A 22,830-nucleotide genomic window follows, 5' to 3' on the forward strand; every position below is an offset into this window, starting at 1 on the left:
GATGACAGTGTTTGGGACAGTAAAGATCGTATGGCTTCAGCTGGTTATAGTAAATTTTTGAAGAACTTTGAAACAATTTTTCTGTTAAATACATTTTCAAAACTTTTTTCTCACTCAGATATATTATTTGATACCTTGCAAAATGAAAATATTGATATAATTTTTTGTGTAGATCAAATAAAAAAATTTACCAGTTTTTTGGAAGTTCAGAGGGAAAACGGCTTTTCTGAAGTTTGGCAATCGACTTCGCAATCGCAATCAAATAATGTATCAGCTCATGAACAAAGATGTACAGCTCAAATTGACCAATTTCATTCAAATGATGAGGCTAACTATAAGAAAATATTTTATGAGATTATAGACAATTTATTAATGCAACTATCAGAACGGTTTTCATCGTTGGAAAAACTAAAATATTTCGATTTATTAAATGGCAAGAACTTTAATGAATACACGCAGAAAGATAAATTTCCCGAAAGTATATTAAAAAGTCTAATTGAGTTATACCCCGACACTTTTGAACACACTCAATTAAAAAATGAGTTGATGGTATTATACGCGAGCAGTGAGAATATTCGACGTGATATTGCTTCTAAATCTACGAGGAAAGAATCCACTACCTCTACCACGGTCTCCTTAAAAAATATCACACCTTTTGATGTATTGCTGTACATAGAAAAAAACAGTATAGCTTCAAGTTTTGAACAAGTATACAAATTATCTAAATTGATTTGTACAATACCCGCGACACCCGCTTCCGTTGAGCGCTCTTTATCGGCTTTTAAAAGAATAAAAACGTACCTAAGAAGTACGCAAGGGCAGGAGAGATTGAACTGTTTATCAGTTTTATCGATCGAAAAGGCAATGTTAGTAGATTTGCAAAAAAATAATGATTTTTATGATCAAGTGATCGAAAAATTTGTATCCGTTGAACAGCGAATAGAGTTTATGTTTAAATAGTGTTTAAGTAAATAAAGGTCTCATTAATTGTAAACTTTCATTTTTTATTCATTAATACATGTGTATTTCGGTTTAATATTAAGAAATAATGTAGGTAGATCGATATCTACAACGTGTGTCGTTGAATGCGCAACAACTAAAATTAAAACCGTTTCTTCAGACCGTCAACCTGAACAACTTTAACTATGGGACTAAAATCGCGAATAAATATCAGCTATTTCATACAAAAATGAAAATGCTAAAGTGTAGGTTCCTTAATGAAAGACTGAGAGTTGTTCAGATTGACCGTCTGAAGAAACGATTTGCAGGTTTTGCGCAATTAACAATACACCCTAAATAACAAAAGCAGGAGCCACCCCAATTATAAACAACAGGAATCGCCACTGATCAGGATACTTCGAACTCGACTGGTTGAAATAAACGAGGCTTTTGTTGGAGAAAATTGTTTATTTATTTTAGCATTCTGATGAAAATGCTGCAGTGTAGTTTATTCCGCCGCTTCTACACATGCGCTTTGGAAGCGGTAGTAGTTATAATTAGATTTAAGTGATGTGACGTCAATAAGTAATACCTTCTATCCAATTTTGAAAATAAATCTATTCTATTCTATTCTTTATTGCCCAAAATCTTTCATATAAGTTTAGGCAAACCACAACCATATCCTTTGACTATTTGGGGAAATTCCCACAAGAGCGGAGCCGTGGCGCAAAAGCTAGTTCAAAATAAATAAGAACATTGAATCGAGTATTCGACCCGGCCCGCGGCGCGGCCATTCTGCGGTGCGGCTTGGTTGCGGCTGTGTGCGGGCGGTGCACGGAACGGCAACAGCGCGCGACACGAAAATAAAGTATAGATTTAACCCCCAGCGTAAAACAGAAGTACTTTAAGTAATATGGGTCCTTACTGGGTCCCGTTAATTTTTATGGCTTAATTTGAAGATTGTATATTCGCATGAAGTTTTACAAATGTAAGTTTAGCAGAACGAAGAATGTATGGGATTCTCTGTTGACCATTATAATAGAAATTTTTGTGTAATAAATTAACGTTGGATAATTCCATCAGTATAATGGCCCTCCTGCATATCACGTCTTTATACTTTACGGGGAAGAAAGAGTCATCTTCGAAGTATCATAGTAGAATACTATCCGATCCAAAGCTAAGAATGCTGACCTCTTGATATACTATTGAATAGAAGGTAATAATAGAAGGTCCCATGCGGGTTGGTGCGTGGTAGGTGGTAGGCTTTAGAAGGCGCACATTCGCCTAAGTTTTTGTAGCTCAGAAGTTAAATAACCCAGTTAAGTGATTAATTTAGCCCATAAATTTAGAGATTTGTAGTTAATACTGACCATAGTTTTTTTTGCTATTGAATTTGGAGATATTATGATAAAGATGCTGGGGACCAGGGGATCGGTATAAATGGAATTTGAAAACAGAAAAAGTTATAATCATAATCTAATTTAGCAGGCCGTGTGCCGTGTGGTTCCCGGCACTAATACAAAAAAGAATGAGGCCACTCCATCTCTTTCCCATGGATGTCGTAAAAGGCAACTAAGGGATAGGCTTACAAACTTGGGATTCTTTTTAGGCGATGGGCTAGCAACCTGTGACTATTTAAATCTCAATTCTATCATTAAGCCAAATAGCTGAACTTGGCCATTCAGTCTTTTCAAGACTGTGGCTCTGTCTACCCCGCGAGGAATATAGACGTAACCATATGTTTGTATGTATGTATCTACAGAAATAGAGAGAGGGATTGGTCCTATTACACTATACCAAGTGTAACTCATGAACATAATCTTTTGTTTTAATTGAATTAGGATAGATTATGTCAGACATATTCTTATTTCAAATCGCAATTTTGTAAGCCTATCCATTAGTCGCCTTTTACGACATCCATGGGAAAGAGACGGAGTGGTCCTATTCTATTTTGTATTGGTGCCGGGAACCACACGGCACATTCCTGTAGATTTACTTGAAAAAAAAAAACATTGTAAAATATTTTCACAGAATATAAAATATCGTGACGTGTTTTTTTATACTCTATACCAACATTAAAATTAAATATGTTATATGTGGTTAGTTCGAGCTAAATCTGCGTGTGTAAGGGCCTTTACGTGGTGCGTTGCACGGTACGGCAACGCAGCGCGACTTGATATAAATAGGTAGGTTTGTTGCCAAGATAATCGGTAGCGCGTTCATTTTAACCCCTTCGGGAAAGAAAGTATATTTTCATTAAAATTTATACGTTTGCATAATTATAAAGCCATATAATATATTGTTTACATTTGTGCCGTGTTGTTCCCGGGACTTAAGAATAGGAGTACTCCCTCTTTTTCCCATGGATATTGTAAAAGGCGACTAAATGGTAGGCTTAATAAACTTGGGATTATTCTTTTAGATAGCAACCTGTCAATATTTGGATCTCGATTATATCAATAAACCATACGTGGCTTTTCCTGTATATGGCTTAATGATGGAATTTAGATTCAAATAGTGACAAGTACATGGTGCTCTTTGTGGAAACGCGAATATAATTTATATTTAACATTGTCCACCATAGCTAGTCTGCAGTTAGTTACTTGTCCAATTTAGAAAAAGCTTTGTGCCATTAGCGCACGTGCCGCACGTGAATCATCTCGAATTGCCAGATTTACCAGTGTATTTAGTCATCATGTCGTTTCTGTGTGAAATTGGCCAACACATCTCAGTTCTAAACCATTACGGGGTAAACAGAATTAATAACTACAAGCTTCGATCAACTATAAACAACTAGACAGTTCCGAGCAAAATAAAACAAAATATCGTCCTCACCTCAAAACGTAATTACTACTACATATTACTTCGACTATTTGACAAAGTCCTATGTCCAAAAACAAGTGTATTGAAAATTGAACCTTAAATGTTTTACAATAAGGCACGCAATCCTTAAAAAAACGTAGTTTGGTGTGACATGGTATTAACTCAATGTTTCATTTAGAACAAAGAGGCTAGTGGAGTGGCTTTGTTATTTTAAAAATTTTACCTTCACACACTTTAACATTTTGATACGAAATGCGTTGCAATAAAAATTGTCTATTGGATGTTAGAAGGAGTTTGTTTGGGTGTATGAGTGTTTGAATGTCTGTGATTATGTGTTGATTTGGATGAAAGTAGTTTATTTTTTACTTTACAGATAGTTCTTTTGTTTTTTGTCGACTTCTGTGGCCTAATGATCATCTTGCCTGACTGCCAAGTCGGAGGTCTCGGGTTCGATCCCCGGTTTGGTCAATCTGGAAAATGTATCTTTTAGATGTTTGTTTGTAAGTATGTGAGGATGTTTGTTACTCAATCACGCAAATTCTACTGAACAGATTTCGATGTGATTTGGTTTAGGACAGGATAATTACTACCCCAAAATTCTTACAGAAGCGAGGCTCCAGGGCGCAAATAGTGTTCGAAGTACTCTTATTTGATTGAGGGTCTATTCTGTTTATAGAGAACTATCAATTAATTAAGAACGAATTAAAGTATATATATAAATCTTTTTTTAATTTGACAATAGTGACAATATAATATTACTATAATTAAAAGTGATTAAACAACAACAACCGATATTAATAAATACTACCACTTTTTTAATGCCGGCTACAGATTATTGCCGTGAAGGTCTGCGAATAAGAGGCACAAGTTTTGCCGTGAATTCACGGCGAGAATTCGCGCTGTGAATTCGCGGCACTAATGTGTAGCCGGCATAAAAGCAACAACCTTGTCGGCGTCATTACGCGAAATGAAATACGCGCATGAACAATTTTTACTTAAGGTTGAGAGGATATTTTTTAAGTTACTACACTTTTTCTTTAATCTAATATTTTTCTTCCGTAAATTATCAATCATCTTATTTTTTCTAGTTATAAGTTTTCTGCAAACACTTAGTTCCTTTTTCATGGTTCTTGTTATTGGTGTATCTAAAATTGATGAAGTAGGGCTTTTAAGAACATCCGGACCTTTTAATGTCACATTTATCTGAAACAGTGAATATTAATAATTAAACATATCGTCTGAATCAATCAATATGAAATAGATAAGCTAATTAACAAATAAAATAGATAAGATATAGATAAGTTATAACTCTTGAGTTGCATCAGTAGTAGCAAGTTCGTGGAAACAAATTATTTAATTTTTAATGATCTATAATTTTTTTTAACTTACTTGAGAAGAAGTACCGCACTCTTCCAGCGCACCTGTATTTTCTTCACTACTGCTTAACTGAAACATTGAAAATACACGAAGTTAATTTTACGCTTACGGTTTACAAGTATGTAATGAACTAAGAACAATTTGAAATGTTTATGCTTACGTTTAAAATAGGTTTTGCATTTTTATTAAGCCTTCTAAAACCTTTGACTGTCGTATGGATGTCTGATGGAAGAAAGTGTTCAGAACATACGACGGCTCCTTTTTGTGGCTTAAAAAACTCTTCACCTCGGTCTCTCGCTATAATAGAAATCCATTCATTCCTCATTATGGCGTTCTGCGGAAAACTGAAATACACGTAAATTGTATGTTATTCTGTAAGGTTTTACTTGCGACTTCGTTGGCATGTGATTAGAATTTACTAGATAGTCGTGTAATTGATGTAGTATCACCCCTTACCAAATTTTACTAAATCGTTTTAACAGGTACCATTTTCAGATAACATTACATATTTCCATTCACCTCATTAAAAATAATTAATCAACCGAACTAGTATCAAAATAAAAAATCACAAACATAAAAAATAAAACAAAGCGACTCCACAACTTTATGTTCCTAGGCGAGCATCATGAAGCGCGGCGACAAAACTATATTTGTTTCGTAAACTCTTTAATATTTGTTGACCGCAAGAAAGAGATAGGCGCGGATAGTGCTAAATGCCGAGTACCGTTAAGTTTTAAATATTTAATAAAATGATTTGATAGAAAACCAACAGCTAACTTATACTATTAAGTGCGATTACTTTAAAACTGAATTGTACTAACATGAAATAGGAAACGCCATCCTTTTTGAGAGCAATTCTTGGACAATTTTTACACTTTTTAACAGAGCACTTCGTCATTGTGCGACGTTGTCACTCGTGGACGGACGAAACGAGACTAGCCGAGAACTTTACTCACTTGAGCGTTGAGTAGAGTTTTGCCGCGGACACTTTTTTAGCGGGATTGTGAGTCTAGTTGTTTATAGTACGTCAATGACTACAAGACTCAAAGGCCACGTTTCATTAGATATAGATACCTATGATAGATTTGAAAATGAGAGATAATGTCAGGTCAGGTTGATAGTTTACGATTTCTCTGTTGACAAAGTATCTATATGTATAGGTCCCGGGCTTCTACCCAGGGGCTTAATCAGGACAAATCCTTGGATGATAGCTGATTATGGAAACCAGTGAAACGAAGACCAATAATTTTACCTAATCCTATTGTTTTCGAACATAGTGCGCCATCTATATTTATAATAGTAAGTTATTATTACTTAAAGTGAAAGATACTTTTGTTTTGCATGCCTTATTACGCTTTTTATCAGTCTCATGAGTTCCGGATTTCACCGTTAGATGTCAGTACCTAAATCTTCATAAATTTCCCAGTATCTTTGGTACCTACCTTCCTAAAAATCTAATAAAAGTATACCTACTATGTATGTAGGTCTAAGGCAAATCAGTCTAAGGTCTAGATTAGACTATGGATGAACGATAGTTCTAGTTATAGGTAAAGTTAAAAGTTGGCTGCAATCTGTGTGTGTAGTTTGGTACAATTGTCGTGATTAGATTATCTATTTTGTTTATATTTTTTTTTAGCTAGATTATACTTTAAAGTAACTAAAATTAAAATGCTTAAATTTAACTTATTACCGTGGGATTTTTCACACACACACAATACTTATAACTAAGGGTAACAATAAAACAACAGATTTAACTTTAATTTATTGTAAAAGTATAAAATAGATTCCCTAAATACTATCCGGGACGTAACATGCCCTAAGCCTACACAATGTACTTTGGTGAATAAAATTGTAATTTTGCCATACACGAATATAATATTTCTTCTATTGGCAGCACAGATTTATTTTTTACGGTAGCGTACTTAATTTACAGAATTATTTCTTTGGTTGACAGCATTTTGAAAGTTAGAACGGGTGTTTCCATTGCGCACTATATAGGTTCCTGGGTTGTCGTGTGGGGGTCTTTGCAGGCGGCCTGAGGTCGGCGGGGGCGGAGGCCTAGCCTCTTTCTCTGGGGCTCGATCAGGTGGAATGATGATATCTTGACGAGGCGGCATCCTGGAAAAGATGATGGTTTTACTATTTAAGGGTTCATCATTCTCCTGGTAATTCCCGGTTGCATCCTCAAATCTACGAAGAGAAATACGAGGTGCGCACATGAACACGACGATATACCCCAGCTTCTGAAGCCCCGTTTAAATCAAGCGTAAAATTATTCTGTTAGCTATTAATATACAAACTTACATATTCATTAAGACTGAGGGTAGACAGAATGAACATTCTCGAGAAGACAAAAGTCTACGTTTATTCTTAAATTAATATAATTTTTTTTTTAACTTTGGCAAAAATATATTGAAAGCAGTTAATTATTAATATATCTCTGTCTTAATTAACAACGAAAGTGTTTTTCAATTTATCCGCTAAAAGGAAGCATCTAAAAATATAAATATTACCTTTTTATAAAATTATTACTTAAGATGGATGGATTGGCTAGCAACCTGTCACTTTACATACGTAAAATCACGCCTCTTTCCCGGAGAGGTAGGCAGAGACTACCTTTTTTTCACTTGCCACTATCTCTGCACTATTTGAATCTCAATTCTGTCATAAGGCCAAACAGCTGAGCGTGGCCTGTCAGACTTTTCAAGACTGTTGGCTCTGTCTACCCTGCGAGGGACATAGACGTAATTATATGTAAGTAAGTATGTATGGATTAGAGATGGAGTGTTCCAAAAAGATAGATCGTTTAGTAATCACGTATCACATTTATGAGAATCATCCATACTTTGATAATGAAATGAGTCAAAATCTTACCTCAAATATATTCGGAAAGACTTGAATTCTTAAGTTGGATTTAATTTCTCACTCTGATTACTATGTATGCTTCTTTAAGAATGTTATGAAGATGTGTTTTTGTAGCAGTTTATCTGAAGATAACATATCAGATTAGTGATACTGAGTGGTGAGGTAAATAAATAATAATATGTTTATTTACTGGCAAATCACTAATATTGACGAATTCCATTCCGTCAGCTTCCATGCTGAAAAAATATAGTAGTAGAAGCTAATAACTAAGGGATTCTTCTTTTTGACGGTGGGCTAGCAACCTGTCTCTATCTGAATCTCATTTCCACCAGTCGTAGCTGAACGTGGCTTACCAATATCTTCGAGACTTGGCTCTGTCTACTCCGTAAGGTATTGACTTATTCCTCTTAGCTGTCCTTATGGCACCTAGCCTAGCCAAATGCGCTTTGGCCATCTGATATTTGGAGACAGAGCCGTATGGGGTAGACTAGACAGAGAGCAGTCGCGAAAATACTGAATTGAGATTTGCTAGTGACTTAAAGAAGAATCCTTGTTTTGTTTGTCTTTCCCTTGATTGACTATTACAATCAGCAAGAGAAAGAGAAGTTGCCATAATTTCTTTTTACACGATCGTATTTTTATGGACGGTGGTATGATTAATCTGAGTATAAAAGCTTGCACTAGATGATTCTACTCTATTTCCGTCGTCGCCTGTTACGACATCCATGAAAAGATATGGTTCTAAAGTAAACATAAAATTTAACAACAAATTATCGAAGTAGTAAAATTAAGTACCATTTGAATTCTACATTCAGAATATTGGTTATTCATTATGTAAATGTAAGGTAAAAGTGCGACTTCAAAATAAAATCTGAAGTCTTATATATAATACACGGTTTTATCAAAATTTATTTATGTGGCTTTGTAAATGTTATATCCGGGTCCATAACATATACCTATTTAAAAAAAGCCGTCAGGCAAATTTGACTTTGACGTTGACAATCGTCGAAATCGAGCTACCTTCAAATAAATGCGAATTATTGTGTAAATTCTAGAAAAGTTTAGAAAATACTGAGTAATTGTTCGTGATTCAACTTGTATTTTCTTCTCTTGCATCGGACGAACTAGCAAATTTTTCGTATTTATTCGAGTGAGAGTTGCACCAGTGAGTGTTTGATCAAAAGTTTGCAATGGGTTCAAATCCACCCAACAATCAAATTGCTGGAGCGCTGACCTATCCAGCCTCCAGCAGCAGCAACGTTCAACGTCTTCCTGCACAGCCTCGCCAGCCCAGGAGTTTGCAAGTAAGTAACTGTTTTCATTCAAGTTCTTATGTGTAATGTAATTTTTAGGTTATGTTTACTGTTAATTCTTCTTGGAAGTAATTTGGGTAAATAATTCCCTGCTTGCTGATAATTTTAAAACTGATAAAAGTTACATCAAATTGATGAAATGTATTATTATCGCATACAAATTGAAACTGCACTTTTGCATCATACATTTTGTCTTCTTTGTAAAGTTCTCTCTGTTTTTAAGAAGATTAGTTTACTATAGAGAGTTATTAAATTAGCTGAGAGAAGCTGTAAATTTATATAATATTAACAAGTTTAGTTAACAAATTCCAATAAGTGAAGCAAAGACATAAATAATACACACATATATCAACAACTTTAGTTAACCAATAAGGGAATGTTATGTTGTGAAAAAAGATAAAGTGACAGGAATTGAAAAGGCAATGCTCAGATGAAGTAGGTTGGTCAGGTCAAGAATACACTAAAGCACTGAGTTTGCATGAGAGAGTTATGAATGTGGATGAAGTGAAAGAAGTATGCAGGGATCTTGACAAGTGCAAAGTATTAGTCTGTGCCTACCCCTTCAGGAAAGATTACTAATTTATGTATGTATGTAGTTAACCAGTTACAATAACTTTCAGGGTCTTCTCAGATTTGCGATGGAGGCGACGAAAGCAGAAGATGCTCCTGGGAATTCAGAGCTGGGGCCTATGGATGAGGAGGTAAATTAGATTTGTTTATTAACCTATTAACTGCAGTACAGATGAAATTTACTGTGGTCATTTTCACCCTCATTTCATTAAATGGAAAGGTTCATCCATCCATCCATATACTCACATCTATACCTTAATATATATTAAAAAAAACAATGAAGAAAGCACTCCATATCAAATATCTATAAAGAATACATCGCCAATTTGGCAGTTGTTTGAAATTGTAACATTTAATTTATACTCCTTTCATTATTATGATGTCAAATTATTATTATGAATGTCATTTATGAAGAGACACGAAGTTACGAAATTGATTGTTGGACAGTTATACGATCTGAAAGGAGAAGGTTAACAAATGTACAAACACAAAAAGGCACTCCTTATTTTAATTTGTAAACCTGCTTTCATTTATTCCAAGTAAGTCACAAGAAAAAAAAACAAATGTCAAATTTTACATAAGTCTTATAAAGTAATTAAAAATAATTTACAAAATATGATGTGACTGGAAGACCATTTTTACAATAGTGTATGAATTATATGTATATTATGTACAAAGGTCAATTAAAACTCTGGTTAAGTGTTATCAACTGAACTGAATCCCTTAGTTGTACCTGTTAGTATTTTTTGATGTGCAATAGCTTGCCATACATCAGGACATGGGTTTTCAGTTTTTGTGTGCCTTTTGGCTCTGTCTAAGTAAGGAATAAAGACGTGTTTAATTGTATGAATATATGTATTTTATACTTGTTGGTCTACCGTACACAACATTGCGACAATATATGTATAAATATTCTATTTAGAAATACAACATTGAATTTTAAAATGGTTCTAATAGGTGAATTATAAACCCACCATTTTAAACTTTTAAAGTATTGTAGTTTCTTTAACATATTTTTTTTATATACACAAGCAAAATCACGTCTTCATTCCTTAGGGGGTAGACAGAGCCAACATTCTCAATCATAATCATTTATTCCTAGATTCAAACGTTTATTTGCCAACTATGAGTCATAAATATAATGCAGGTGGTATGTATAATTTTTTTCGTATCATAGCAACTAACTCCTTGAACAAAAAGACCGAAAAACCATGTTTACCTTCTTTTTTATTAGTCAAAATATGTAATAAGTCAAAATATTGTGCCGTGAAGAATGGGACCACTCCATCTCTTTCCCATGGACGTCGTAAAAGGCGACTAAGGGATAGGCTTACATACTTGGGAATCCTTTTTAGGCGATGGGCTAGCAACCTGTCACTATTTGAATCTCAATTCTATCTTAAAGCCAAATAGCTGAACGTGGCCTATCAGTCTTTATAAGACTGTTGGCTCTGTCTACCCTGCAAGGGATATAGACGTGATTCTATGTATATGTATGCAAAATATGTAAATTTTAATTACACAATTTCAGCGCCGTAGATTCCTTGAGGAGGCGCTCAAGAGCCTCACGGTGAACGTAGCGGAGGTCCTGCAGAGGGCCATCAAGGTGCTCACGGACCGGGAGAAGGTAGACAGCGTCCAGTTCGGGGAGGGGCTGCCGGAAGATGTCGCGAACTCGTTTGACAATCTGTCGGAGTACATTGACGATTTGGACGTCGCCAATGGTATGTGTACACACGTCTTTGTCCCCTCACAGCATAGACAGAGCCAACAATCTCAAACAATAAAATAAATAAATATATATGGGATAAATTACACGGATTGAGTTAGCCTTGAAGTTAGTTCGAGACTTGTGTTACGAGATACTAACTCAACGATACTATATTTTGTAATAAATACTTTATATAGATATCCAAGACCCAGGCCAATCAGAAAAAGTTCTTTCCTCATCATGTCACAGACAAGCGTACTACCGCTGGGTCACAGCAGAAGCCGTCAATATCATTTATTCCTTTTACATACATAAATACATACATAAAATCACGCCTCTTTCCCGGAGGGGTATGCAGAGACTACCTCTTTCCACTTGCCACGATCTCTGCATATTTCCTTCGCTTCATCCACATTCATAACTCTCTTCATGCAAGCTCGGCGGTTTCGTGTACTTTTGACCTGACCCTTCACCATTTATTCCTTTTAAATTTTTTTAATTAATCAAACCACTCCTCTTTTGCAGACTTTTACAAAATGGGCGGCTTTGCCATCTTCCCGATATGCTACAGCAGTGAGAACGAGGAACTGCGCACCCGAGCCAGCGCGGTTCTGGCAGAACTGTGTCAGAACAACCCGTTCTGTCAGGCCAAAGCTTTAGAGTGCGGCCTGTTGGACGTTCTGCTGCATCTGGTGCAGTCAGAGCGCGGACAGGCCCTTATCAAATGTCTGTACGCTATATCTTGTAAGTTTTTTTTTTTAATTTTTTTATTAATATGTAAAGATTTGACAAAGTTAAAATTTAAGCAATATGAAGTGCGATATGAATCCTATAATCTATACTAATATTATAAAGATGAACAGTTTGTTTGTTTGTTTGAACGCGCTAATCTCAAGAACTACTGGTTCGAATTTAAGAATTATTTTTGCGTTGAATAGAACATTTATCGAGGAAAGCTTTAGGCTATACATATAACATCACACTGCAACTCTAAGGAGCAAAAAAGTAATAGAATATGTGAAAAAATACGGGGAAAATTATTTATCCTTGAGGGCTTTAATGATACCCAAAATAACTATTCCACGCGGACGATGTCGCGGGCACAGCTAGTATATATATAATAAATATTTTTTCTGATTGTTGGAACATTTTCTGTGAACTATATAGTTGTTTGCATGTAAATGAATTTGCCGTGTTGTTTTCGTCACTTTAGAATAAACACTCCAAATTTTTTTCATGGATGTCGTAAAAGGCGACTAAGGGATAAATGCTTACGAACTTCGGATTCTTTTTGTAGGCAATGGGCTAGTAACCTGTCAGTATTTGAATCTAAATTCCATTATTAAGCCATATAGTTGAACGTGGCCTTTCAGCTTAATACTGTTGGCTCTGTCTATCCCGCAAGAGATATAAGTAGACGTCATTATATGTGTGTATGTACTAATTTTTTTTTTCCAAGATTTAGATTTAATTTTATTTAGAATTAAGAGATCTATATTTGTATATTGACGTCCGATGAAAATGTTGCAGTGTAGTTTGTTCCGCCGCTTCTTCTACACATGCTCTTTGGATGCGGTAGTAGTTATAATTAGATTTTAGTGATGTGACGTCAATAAGTGATACCTTGTATCCAATTTTGAAAATAAATCTATTCTATTTTATTCAAGGTACATGCCGCGAATTCGAACCAGCGTGTCACGATCTCATAGAGAAGGGCGGATGCGACGTGTTGGCTGAGCTGCTGACTGCGCACGAGGAAGCCGCCAGGACCAAGGCGGCCTTCCTCATCAGATACCTCAGCCATCACTACCCTGAGGCCAAAGGTTAGTAGTGAGCTCTCGAAATCCTGTGGGGATTTACAAAGCGTTGTGTGCTTTAAAATTGTACAGATTAAGATCCAGTTTTGAATGGTATTGAAAGAAATACATACATATAGTCACGTCTATATCCCTTACGGGGTAGACAGAGCCAACAGTCTTGAAACGACTGATAGTCCACGTTCAGCTGTTTGGCTTTATGATGGAATTGAGATTCAAATAGTGACAGGTTGCTAGCCCATCGCCTAAAAAAAGGATCGCAATTTTATAAGCCTATCCCTTAGTCGCTTTTTACGACATCCATGGGAAAGAGATGGAGTGGTCCTATTCTTTTTTGTATTGGTGCCGGGAACCACACGGCACTTTTGATAAAAGAAATATATTTCTATATACAGGGTGTTTTGGTAAATAGCTTTACATATTTAAGGACGTAGTAAATCAACAACAAAGTACTACTTTAAAAGATAAAAATAATCAAAACAGTGAACAGAGTCTCAGAATGTTTGGGACAATGTCCCGTGTTCGCGTTTCGCACTGTCAACTCGTCCTTTCTTTTACCCCGTGTTTTTAACCCCCTATTTTTTTAAATTACATACTTGAAACGTGAATCAGATACAGAGTGCCCCCTTTCCTTTTACTTAACTTTTCCATTTATCAGACACCCTGTATAATATATGCCCTATTTTATGGTTTAACATAGAATAGAATAGATTTACTTTCAAAATTGGATACAAGGTATCACTTGTTGGCGTCACATCACTTAAATCTAATTATAACTACTACCGCTTCCAAAGCGCATGTGTAGAAGAAGCGGCGGAAAAAACTACACTGCAGTATTTTCACCGGACGTCAATTACCATACCTCGCAATATGTTTGGGTTGTGCGTTGATATGTCACTCAATAGTCAGTGTTCTCTTTTATTTATTAAATAAAAATAATAATTCGGCTTCTGTGGCGCAGCGGTAGTTCGATTGTCTGTGACACCGAAGGTCCCGGTTTCGAATCCCGATGAGGGCATGATGAGAAAGGAACTTGGATGTTTATCTATATAAAAGTATTTATTATAAAATATAGAAACGTTGTGTTAGTATCTTGTAACACAAGTCTCGAACTTACTTCGAGGCTCAATCAATCAGTGTAATTTGTCCCTTATGTATTTATTTATTTATATTTATTTAATTCCTTCCAGATAGATTTATCCAGAACAATTTGGTGGGAACAATCACTGACCAGGTAAAATGCGGTCGCGACTCCACCACGGAGCATTTGCTGAGCATCCTACACACTCTCATCGAAGGTTCGGATCCGAGGATCCTCAGACAATGCAGGGACCCCGCTATAGACTTGAAGAATGTTCTGGAAAACCATCTCAAGAGTAAAGACCTCCAAGATGATACCTATTTGGAGGAGAAAGAATATTGCCAACAGCTGTTGAGAGCGGTCTTTGAAAACTGTCCAGTAGAAGACTTGGATGAGGAAATAGCTGATAGATAGGGTTAAAGTTTAATGGAATGTTGTAACATGATCACTGTGACAGATGTCAAATGCTGACATTTTATGGTCTGTCTTTTTATGTCATGATAATTGTTCCATCTTGCTGTCATAGAGATCAAGTTATATTGATAATGACTACAGTTGTGTTATAAAAAACTGTAATAATTGTTTTAAATATGAAATTCTTAATTTAATTTTGAAATTCGTAATCTCCAGTATAAGATTTTTTTTTTAATTCGTAATGGCCAGCTTTCTATTTTCTGTGCTGGCAAGTTATTAGAGATTGTTTTTTTTTATTTATTATCAAAAGAAATGCATAAAATGCCGATCTCAAAAGACATGAAGGCTTCGTTGCCGAGTACATTTTTCTTGACGGCCAGCGTGGGCGAAATTACTTTTTAATATAATTTTTTTTAAAGAAATCACTAACGTAGGCTTTATAAAATCTAAACTGACGCTTTTAAAATGAAGTGGTGTTTAGCAAAAGCCCGATTTGAGTTAATAATAATTGTTTTGTTAATCTTCAAAATTAAGCATAAACAAGAATGATTCATAAAACTTTCCAATGGGAGCTTCTTTGAAATTTTTCTGAATCTTCTTCTATGACGCGTTATTTTTAATTTTATTTAATTAAGCGATGTAAATAATTCCTGCAAACAATAAAAATGTTTTCCTTTTATACATGATATTTTGTTTCATGCTTGATTCTTTTATTCTATTCCTAAAGTACCACTCCATCAATCAATAGGACCACTCCATCTCGTTCCCATGGATGTCGTAAAAGGCGACTAAGGGATAGGCTTATACACTTGGGATTCTCCTTTTAGGCGATGGGCTAGCAACCTGTCGCTATTTGAATCTCAATTATATCATTAAGCCAAACAGCTGAACGTGGCCTATCAGTCTTTTCAACACTCTTGGCTCTTTCTATCCCAGAAGGGATATAGACGTAATTATATGCATGTATGAAGAGAAGCAGCTGACCCACAATGTGTTTCTACGTTCTTTACTACCAGAAGTATTTTAACTTTATCTATTTGACAAAATATTCGTATTGAAATAATTAGTTTTACATGCATTCATGTTTTTTAATGTGCATACGTCCACGATTTAGATTAAAAAGATCTATATTTGTAAATTGAAATCCGGTGAAGATGCTGCAGTGTAGTTTGTTCCGCCGCTTCTTTTACACATGCGGTTTGGAAGCGGTAGAAGTAATAAGTACATTAAAATGATGTGACATCAATAAGTGATACATTGTATCCGATTTTGAAAATAAATTTATTCTATTCTATTCTAGACAAGACATGAAAGTAGTGAGAGCATACAATGAGCATACAATCATCTCATATTTACATTGAAGACAAACGGTGGTTTAAAAAAATCAAAACGGAAAACTAAATAATAAAACTGATCTTTATTTCAAAATACATATAAAATATATATATTTTTAATTTATTTCAGCATTTTTAAACGTTGACAATTATCGGCGTGTCGTAAGGCACCTCTACGAAGTTCGGCGCGTCGATATTAGGGACCTCTCCCGAGGGTTGCTCCTCCGAGTCCAGGGTCCAGTCGAAGTTGATTCCCGTCACCTCCAGGTACCAGTCGTGGTAGTGACCAGGGCGGACGTACGCTGGAGAATTTTCCATTTATTAATCTGTGATACTTTGTATACATACATACATATAATCACGTCTATTTCCCTTGCGGGGTAGACAGAGTCAACGGTCTTGAAAATACAGATAGACCACGTTCAGCAGCTTGGCTCAATGATAGAATTGAGATTCAAATAAAGTGACAGGTTGCCAGCGCGTCGCCTAAAAGAAGAATCCCAAGTTTTAAAAGACTATCCCTTAGTCGCCTTTTATGACATCCATGGGAACGAGATGGAGAGGTCCTATTCCATTGTCTATGGTGCCGAGAACCGCACCACACTTACTTGACTCCCCACAAAATATCTCTACCAAAAATCTGATCGGTGATTTTCAAGACAAAAATGCTAAAACAAACAAACATACATTCGGGTGGAATCACTCCTTCCAACTGGTATTTGTCCCGGCGTGGTGCAATTTTTGTCTACGATTCTGGATTGGATTAGTCATGTGGACCTACATATTTTATTTTAACTCTATCTTAATTTATTTGACGAAATATTCGTATTGATATAAGTAATTAGTTCTACAATCATTCATGTTTTTTAATGTAGACAATGTGCATTCGTCCACGATGTAGTTTTAAGAGATCTATATTTGTAAATTGACGTCCGATGAAAATGCTGCTGTGTAGTTTGTTCCGCCACTTCTACACATGCGCTTTGGAAGCGGTAGTACTTATAATTAGATTTAAGTGATGTGACTGTCAATAAGTGATACCTTGTATCCAATTTTGAAATTAAATCTATTCATGTTTTCTCACAAAGCTATTTTGGCAAGGTATCACAAAGACGACATAGAAAGTGGATTGAAAACAGTACCTCCATTTTTTGGAATCGGTTAAAAATAAACACCAATTAAGTATTACCTGATGGGAAGGCACTGTTGCAGCCGGCTGTGGAGCCGAAGCTGACCACACCGATCATCGTGATCTCACCGTCTTCATCGATCTTGGTCAGAGGGCCGCCGCTGTCACCCTGAAATAAAAAAAAAAAAACAAATTTAAAAAAAAAGAAATTGGCGGGAAAACAAACGAGAAAAGTAAATGCTGGTACTTAACTTTGTGAATGTTGACCAGCAAAAAGACATGATGGACTTATGATTATGGCTAATAGATGGACCCTAAGGGTCAACGTAAGGGAACCAAGGGTAAACGGCTTGAGATTCAAATAGTGACAGATTGCTAGCCTACAAGAAGAATACATACATACATACATATAATCACGTCTATATCCCTTGCGGGTTAGACAGAGCCAACAGTCTTGTAAAGACTAATAGGCCACGTTCAGCTGTTTGGCTTTAAGATGGAATTGAGATTCAAATAGTGACAGGTTGCTAGCCCATCGCCTAAAAGAAGAATCCCAAGTTTATAAGCCTTTCCCTTAGTCGCTTATTACGATATCTGTATATATATACCTACCTGGCAAGAAGACTGTGCGGTATTATTGTAGTATTCCGCGCAGATAGTCTGGTCTTGGACGACGTTGGAAGTGCTATACCAGCGTCTGCATTCAGCGTTGGAGATCCCCCTGAGGTGGACCCATCGGAGGACCTCGGAGGTGGTGCCACCTGGTCAAAAGTCAAGGGTAAGGTCATCAGCATCATTCAGGAACTAAGCCCTTGGCAGGACTTCAATGTCATTTATAGATTAAACACAGTATTGTTAACTAACTGGTTAGTAAGAAAATGTTTTGTGAAGTGCAAAAAACGTTTATTTATTTATATTAACTTGGGTCGAAACAACATTTTTTGTAAGTGTGTTTGGTACACGATATCGTTGGTCTGATTTTGATGAAATTTAAAATGTGGTATGTAGAATCTGTTAATATATTTTTTTATTTTGTGAGACATCAAATAAAGTATATTTGGAGATATTGACAATTTTGTAAAAAAATTGTGTTCGCGAGGTCTAACTTCGCGGTGAACGACTTAGTAGTTAGAAATTCATGAAGGCTTTAGCCAGGCTTAGTCTTGTCTGGGGCGGCTGTACCGCGGCTCCGACGATATTGAGTCGGATGTTGCATTTATGGTCCAATCCATGAAATCTTTGATATCGCGATTTATACGCGCTGTGGTTGGTTGGTGGCGTGTGACGTTTGAGATGTCACCATAGTCAATTTTAAAAACTAACCGTTAATAGCATCGTCAGTCAACCCATAACCACTGACAGTAAGAACAACGCCGGTGTAGTCAATGTTGCGTTGTTGGCTGTTCTGTAACCGGCAAGGCTGGATGTATCCTGGAAAAAAATATTTATCAGTCGAGTCAAAAATTCATCGCTCCACTCTATAAACTCCTCTCTCCATCATTAAGCCATCTAATTGAATGTCTTTTCGAGACTGTCTACCCCGTAAGGTAAAGACATATAGGTACATAAGTATCGAAAACCAAGAATATTTTTCTAAGATGTTTCCCTAGTCGAGAAAAACAATTACATTTTCGGCTTCCCGCCAAAAGCTTGACTTTTTTTTTTTATCAACACGAAGGCAACAACTTACTCCCATATGGTATGTGCTGCTGAACCCCAATCAAGGCGATGTCGTCAGTCTGTACCCCGGCCTGGATCTCGTTGTACCTCGGGTGGATGTATTTCCCTGAAGCCTCCACAATGTACTCAGGTCGGGTCAAGTTGGTCAGGCCGAAGCGTATGACGAAAGTGTTGCGACTGTGAAAGAAACATTTTATTTAATTAACTGTCAACGTCATCCTCCTTGCTTAATATGGCAACCACCTCATTCCAAAAGAGGATTAAGTTATACGAAGCACTATCAGTATAATATCATTAATCATGTTACATAAGTTTGATAATAAGATAACAAATTCTCACATACAGATAAATGGCAAAACAACGGAAGCTACCATATGCATAAATCTGATCCAAATTTGAAAACAGAAATTTTGTAGAGAAATAAATAAATTATAAAAAAAATTGCTTTACACCACAGAGACAGAGCATGATCATAAACGGACGCTCACGCTTTACGGACGCATTTATATAGGTATTGTTCGAAAATAAACCAGAATCCCCTTTTCTGTCTCATCTTTGCGTCTGTGTTTCTGTAATCTCTTTCCTGTTTATTAAGTCTGCAGCGCAGTTTTTCAATCATTGGCACGCATTTAAACTTTATCGACGTCCAGATTTTTATCTGCCTGCCTATCTACTTAACTAAGTACTACACAGATAGATCAATCTTTCATCTTTTAACACGTTAGACGTCCACATTTCTATTCTGAATTTGGATAGTTGTGAAGTTGAAGTTGTTGAAGAAAATGCTGTAGTAGAGTTTGTTACCGCTTCTTCTGCACTGACGCTTTGGACGCGGCAACTTAGTTTAAAGTAATTTATTTAACGTCAACCAATGTTGTGAAACCAAAAGATGACAATTATTAAGTGATATGAAGTGTCCTATAATGATAAAGAAATTTTGAATTTGAATAAATGAAAACCAACTTAGCCACGCAATGGGCAGCTGTGATGACCCAATTATGGTGTATGATGGAACCTCCACAGGAAGAAACGCCGCCAGCGTTGCTGACCATGCGCAGACTGATCTGGTGAGGAATCTGACCATCAGCCGCTTCCCATCCTGCCACGATTCTGCCTGAAAGATAGAAGCTGTTGAACTCTAAGGTTGAGCTGAGGATTCAGCGACAATAAGGTCCAGGGAAGGGTGTAAGAGAGGGAGAGCTGATAGAGGAAGTCATTTAGACCATGAACTAAAGTTTTAACCGGAATTAAAGATACCCTATGTCCTTCTCCACCAGAGTCATAATTATATTCTAAGTTACTTGACTAGCTGTGCCCGCGACTTCGTCCGCGTGGAATAATTATTTTGGGCATCATTGAAACCCTCAAGGATGAATTTTCCCCCATTTTTCACATTTTCCATTATTTCTTTGCTCCTTTTTTTATACATTTTTAATTATATTGAAAGTTACTTGACTAGCTGTGCCCGCAACTTCGTCCGCGTGGAATAGTTATTTTGGGTATCATTGAAGCCCTCAAGGATGAATAATTTTCCCCGTTATTTTTTCACATTTTCCATTATTTCTGTGCTCCTTATAGTTGCAGCGTGATGTTGTATAGCCTAAAACCTTCCTTGATAAATGGTCTATTCAACGCAAAAATAATTTTTTAAATGGAACCAACCAGTAGTTCCTGAGATTAGCGCGTTCAAACAAACAAACTCTTCAGCTTATAATATTAGTATAGATATTTCAAGAAGATTAATTCAGTAGGTAAACCCGTAAGAGGTAATAAAAAAACAATTTTTTTTTTCGCATTTATAGTACCTATTGGTTGGGATGGAATATAAAGGTCATAACGTTTTTGTGCCTTACCCTGTCTGACTTCTTCGATGATAGCAGGCTCAGACGTAGGAATGGGCTGCACCTGATAAAAAAGAGTGTCACGTCTTTATTACTTGCGAGGTTGACAGGGTCCTCTCACTTTTTATTGGAATATATCAATCTGATGGTATTCGCTCGATTGATCTTCCTTGGGAAACTCCTGGGGGCAGTCGATGTATAAGCACAATGATGAGTAAGTATATCGAAAATGTCACGAAAGACAGGAGTTTCAGTTACCGTTAGTAATTCCGTAATGTAAAAAAACCGGCCAAGTGCGAATCGGACTCACGCACGAAGGATTCCGTACCGTCATCATGTTTGTTCCTTTAATATTTATTTAAGTATATTCATGTTTCTACATGTTTATTAAAATCGACCAAAAAATTGCTTATAAATTAGTTGTGTAAACACTTTAATATTTACTTTATTCTAATATAATTATTTATTTGAAAGGTAATATACAAGTCAATATTCTGTGAAAATTTTAGACATCCACCTGTTACCGTTATTAATATTGAGCAAAACATCACGAAACAACTCACGTTATATTTTAACCCCATTAAATCCCATTAATTTATATATTTAAATCAATTTCTATTTTGTTAAAGCGGCAACGGTACCTAATACATAATTTGAGATAATTTTCATTTTCTACTTTAACTTGGTGACAGACAGCTGAGACTTTGTAATAGCGTCCCGTTTTTACCTTTTGCGACGGAACCCTAAAAACAACGTAACACACAAATTGATGATAATGCCATTAAAATTCTTGATGTCCATGATTGGACATTTTCTTCCTCCTGGCTTAAGTCCCGGTTGCATCCTCACCTCTCTGGAGAAGAGCCCGGGGTATGCCTTTGGTCATGGATCCTACAATTGGGTGAGTCAAGTTTTTACATGAGACTCCCATCTGACCTCCGCAACCTTTGCAGGTAAACCTAACACATATTGGATCCAGGTTACACATCCAGTTGCCTGAATGTGCAGGTTTCATCACGACGTTTTCCCTCATCGTAAGAGCAACGATTAGTATTGAAACTAATGTACCTACTTAACTTTGAAAATAGTCATTGATACATAGTCGAAGTCGGATTTGAACCTGTGCCTTTCTGAGCATCACGCATTTTAACCAGGCACTTTACCGATTCGATTATCGACTCTCTGTTACAACCGATTGGACAAAGTCGTCGCTATAAATCTTACCTGACCAAACCCAATGAGACACAGCACACCAACAAAATATACGCCCTGCATGATGGCCACCTAATTATCAACTGGTCTAATTACCTTAATTATAATTATCCGAATATTATCTGGCAGAATAATCAGGCAGGAATAAGGATTATGGTCACGATTTATCTTAATTCCATGATTTTATTAAATGAGTGATTATGTTCAGAGTATGTTATTCGTCATAGATATGTAATTAAGTATATGATAATAGAGATAATTAGAGTGACGTTATTCTAAGTTATGGATTAAGGTATTGGTAGGTACTTGGTAGCCGACTAAAAAGGGTGAAGGGTGGGAATCAAATTTTGTACTTAGGGACTTACTTTAGGGAAAAAATCTTGAGGAAACATCTACATATACATAAGCAACTAGGTGTATCTTTACAGATAATCTTTACTTTACATTATTTATTATTGTTGTTAGGCAGTACACCTACAAAGGTTGCGGCGGTCATACGGGAGTCGCTTCGTGTAAAGATCTGATTAATTGACGTAGTCATAGTCGTACCTTAGGCTTCTCTCCACAACTTAGAAATTTTATGGTTTAAGATATGTATGTCTCAAAAAGAATCTTTACAATTCATTTACATACATTAGACAAAATTTTTTTTACTCAAAGCAATCACCATTACGGAGTAGACAGAGCTTAGAGGTAGTGGAAACAAAGCCAATAAGATTTTATG

General features: G+C 36.1%; 3 protein-coding genes and 1 long non-coding RNA gene across 4 annotated transcripts; 1 reads left to right on the top strand and 3 right to left on the bottom strand.

Moving 5' to 3' along the window:
* Positions 1-4,470: 4,470 nt before the first annotated feature.
* Positions 4,471-6,174, bottom strand: LOC106129920 (uncharacterized). Its single transcript, XM_013328620.2, has 4 exons — positions 5,961-6,174; positions 5,300-5,483; positions 5,152-5,208; positions 4,471-4,965 (listed from the first exon to the last, which is right to left on the bottom strand). Exons 1-4 carry the CDS (start codon positions 6,035-6,037, stop codon positions 4,678-4,680), a joined length of 606 nt encoding a protein of 201 aa, XP_013184074.1. The 5' UTR covers positions 6,038-6,174; the 3' UTR covers positions 4,471-4,677.
* Positions 6,175-6,888: 714 nt separating this feature from the next.
* Positions 6,889-8,153, bottom strand: LOC106129926 (uncharacterized). Its single transcript, XR_001228477.2, has 2 exons — positions 8,014-8,153; positions 6,889-7,257 (listed from the first exon to the last, which is right to left on the bottom strand). It is a non-coding gene; the product is annotated as an uncharacterized LOC106129926 (long non-coding RNA).
* An 832-nt stretch (positions 8,154-8,985) lies between these two features.
* On the top strand, positions 8,986-15,596 carry LOC106129900 (hsp70-binding protein 1). Its single transcript, XM_013328595.2, has 6 exons — positions 8,986-9,308; positions 9,938-10,018; positions 11,419-11,611; positions 12,124-12,342; positions 13,266-13,421; positions 14,606-15,596. The coding sequence occupies exons 1-6, from the start codon at positions 9,195-9,197 to the stop codon at positions 14,908-14,910; spliced, it is 1,068 nt and encodes a 355-aa protein (XP_013184049.2). The 5' UTR covers positions 8,986-9,194; the 3' UTR covers positions 14,911-15,596.
* A 712-nt stretch (positions 15,597-16,308) lies between these two features.
* On the bottom strand, positions 16,309-22,258 carry LOC106129876 (collagenase). The gene is made up of 8 exons (XM_013328567.2): positions 22,119-22,258; positions 20,907-20,958; positions 20,017-20,167; positions 19,064-19,230; positions 18,697-18,804; positions 17,986-18,134; positions 17,434-17,542; positions 16,309-16,546 (listed from the first exon to the last, which is right to left on the bottom strand). Exons 1-8 carry the CDS (start codon positions 22,167-22,169, stop codon positions 16,380-16,382), a joined length of 954 nt encoding a protein of 317 aa, XP_013184021.2. The 5' UTR covers positions 22,170-22,258; the 3' UTR covers positions 16,309-16,379.
* Between the last annotated feature and the right edge of the window lie 572 nt (positions 22,259-22,830).

This window comes from Amyelois transitella, chromosome 22 (genome assembly GCF_032362555.1).
Source record: "Amyelois transitella isolate CPQ chromosome 22, ilAmyTran1.1, whole genome shotgun sequence".
NCBI lineage: Eukaryota > Metazoa > Arthropoda > Insecta > Lepidoptera > Pyralidae > Amyelois > Amyelois transitella.

Bases quoted from the DNA above. Each gene is read 5' to 3' on its own strand.
- LOC106129920 (XM_013328620.2), bottom strand. From the start codon at position 6,037: ATGACGAAGTGCTCTGTTAAAAAGTGTAAAAATTGTCCAAGAATTGCT. The intron at 5,484-5,960 runs GTTAGTACAATT...CGTGTATTTCAG, and splicing joins GATGGCGTTTCCTATTTCAT to TTTTCCGCAGAACGCCATAA. The intron at 5,209-5,299 runs GTAAGCATAAAC...TCAATGTTTCAG, and splicing joins ATGCAAAACCTATTTTAAAC to TTAAGCAGTAGTGAAGAAAA.
- LOC106129900 (XM_013328595.2), top strand. From the start codon at position 9,195: ATGGGTTCAAATCCACCCAACAATCAAATTGCTGGAGCGCTGACCTAT. The intron at 11,612-12,123 runs GTATGTGTACAC...CCTCTTTTGCAG, and splicing joins CGATTTGGACGTCGCCAATG to ACTTTTACAAAATGGGCGGC. The intron at 12,343-13,265 runs GTAAGTTTTTTT...ATTTTATTCAAG, and splicing joins ATGTCTGTACGCTATATCTT to GTACATGCCGCGAATTCGAA.
- LOC106129876 (XM_013328567.2), bottom strand. From the start codon at position 22,169: ATGCAGGGCGTATATTTTGTTGGTGTGCTGTGTCTCATTGGGTTTGGT. The intron at 20,168-20,906 runs GTAAGGCACAAA...TCTATCTTTCAG, and splicing joins CATCGAAGAAGTCAGACAGG to GCAGAATCGTGGCAGGATGG. The intron at 18,135-18,696 runs GTTAGTTTTTAA...ACTTTTGACCAG, and splicing joins GACTGACGATGCTATTAACG to GTGGCACCACCTCCGAGGTC.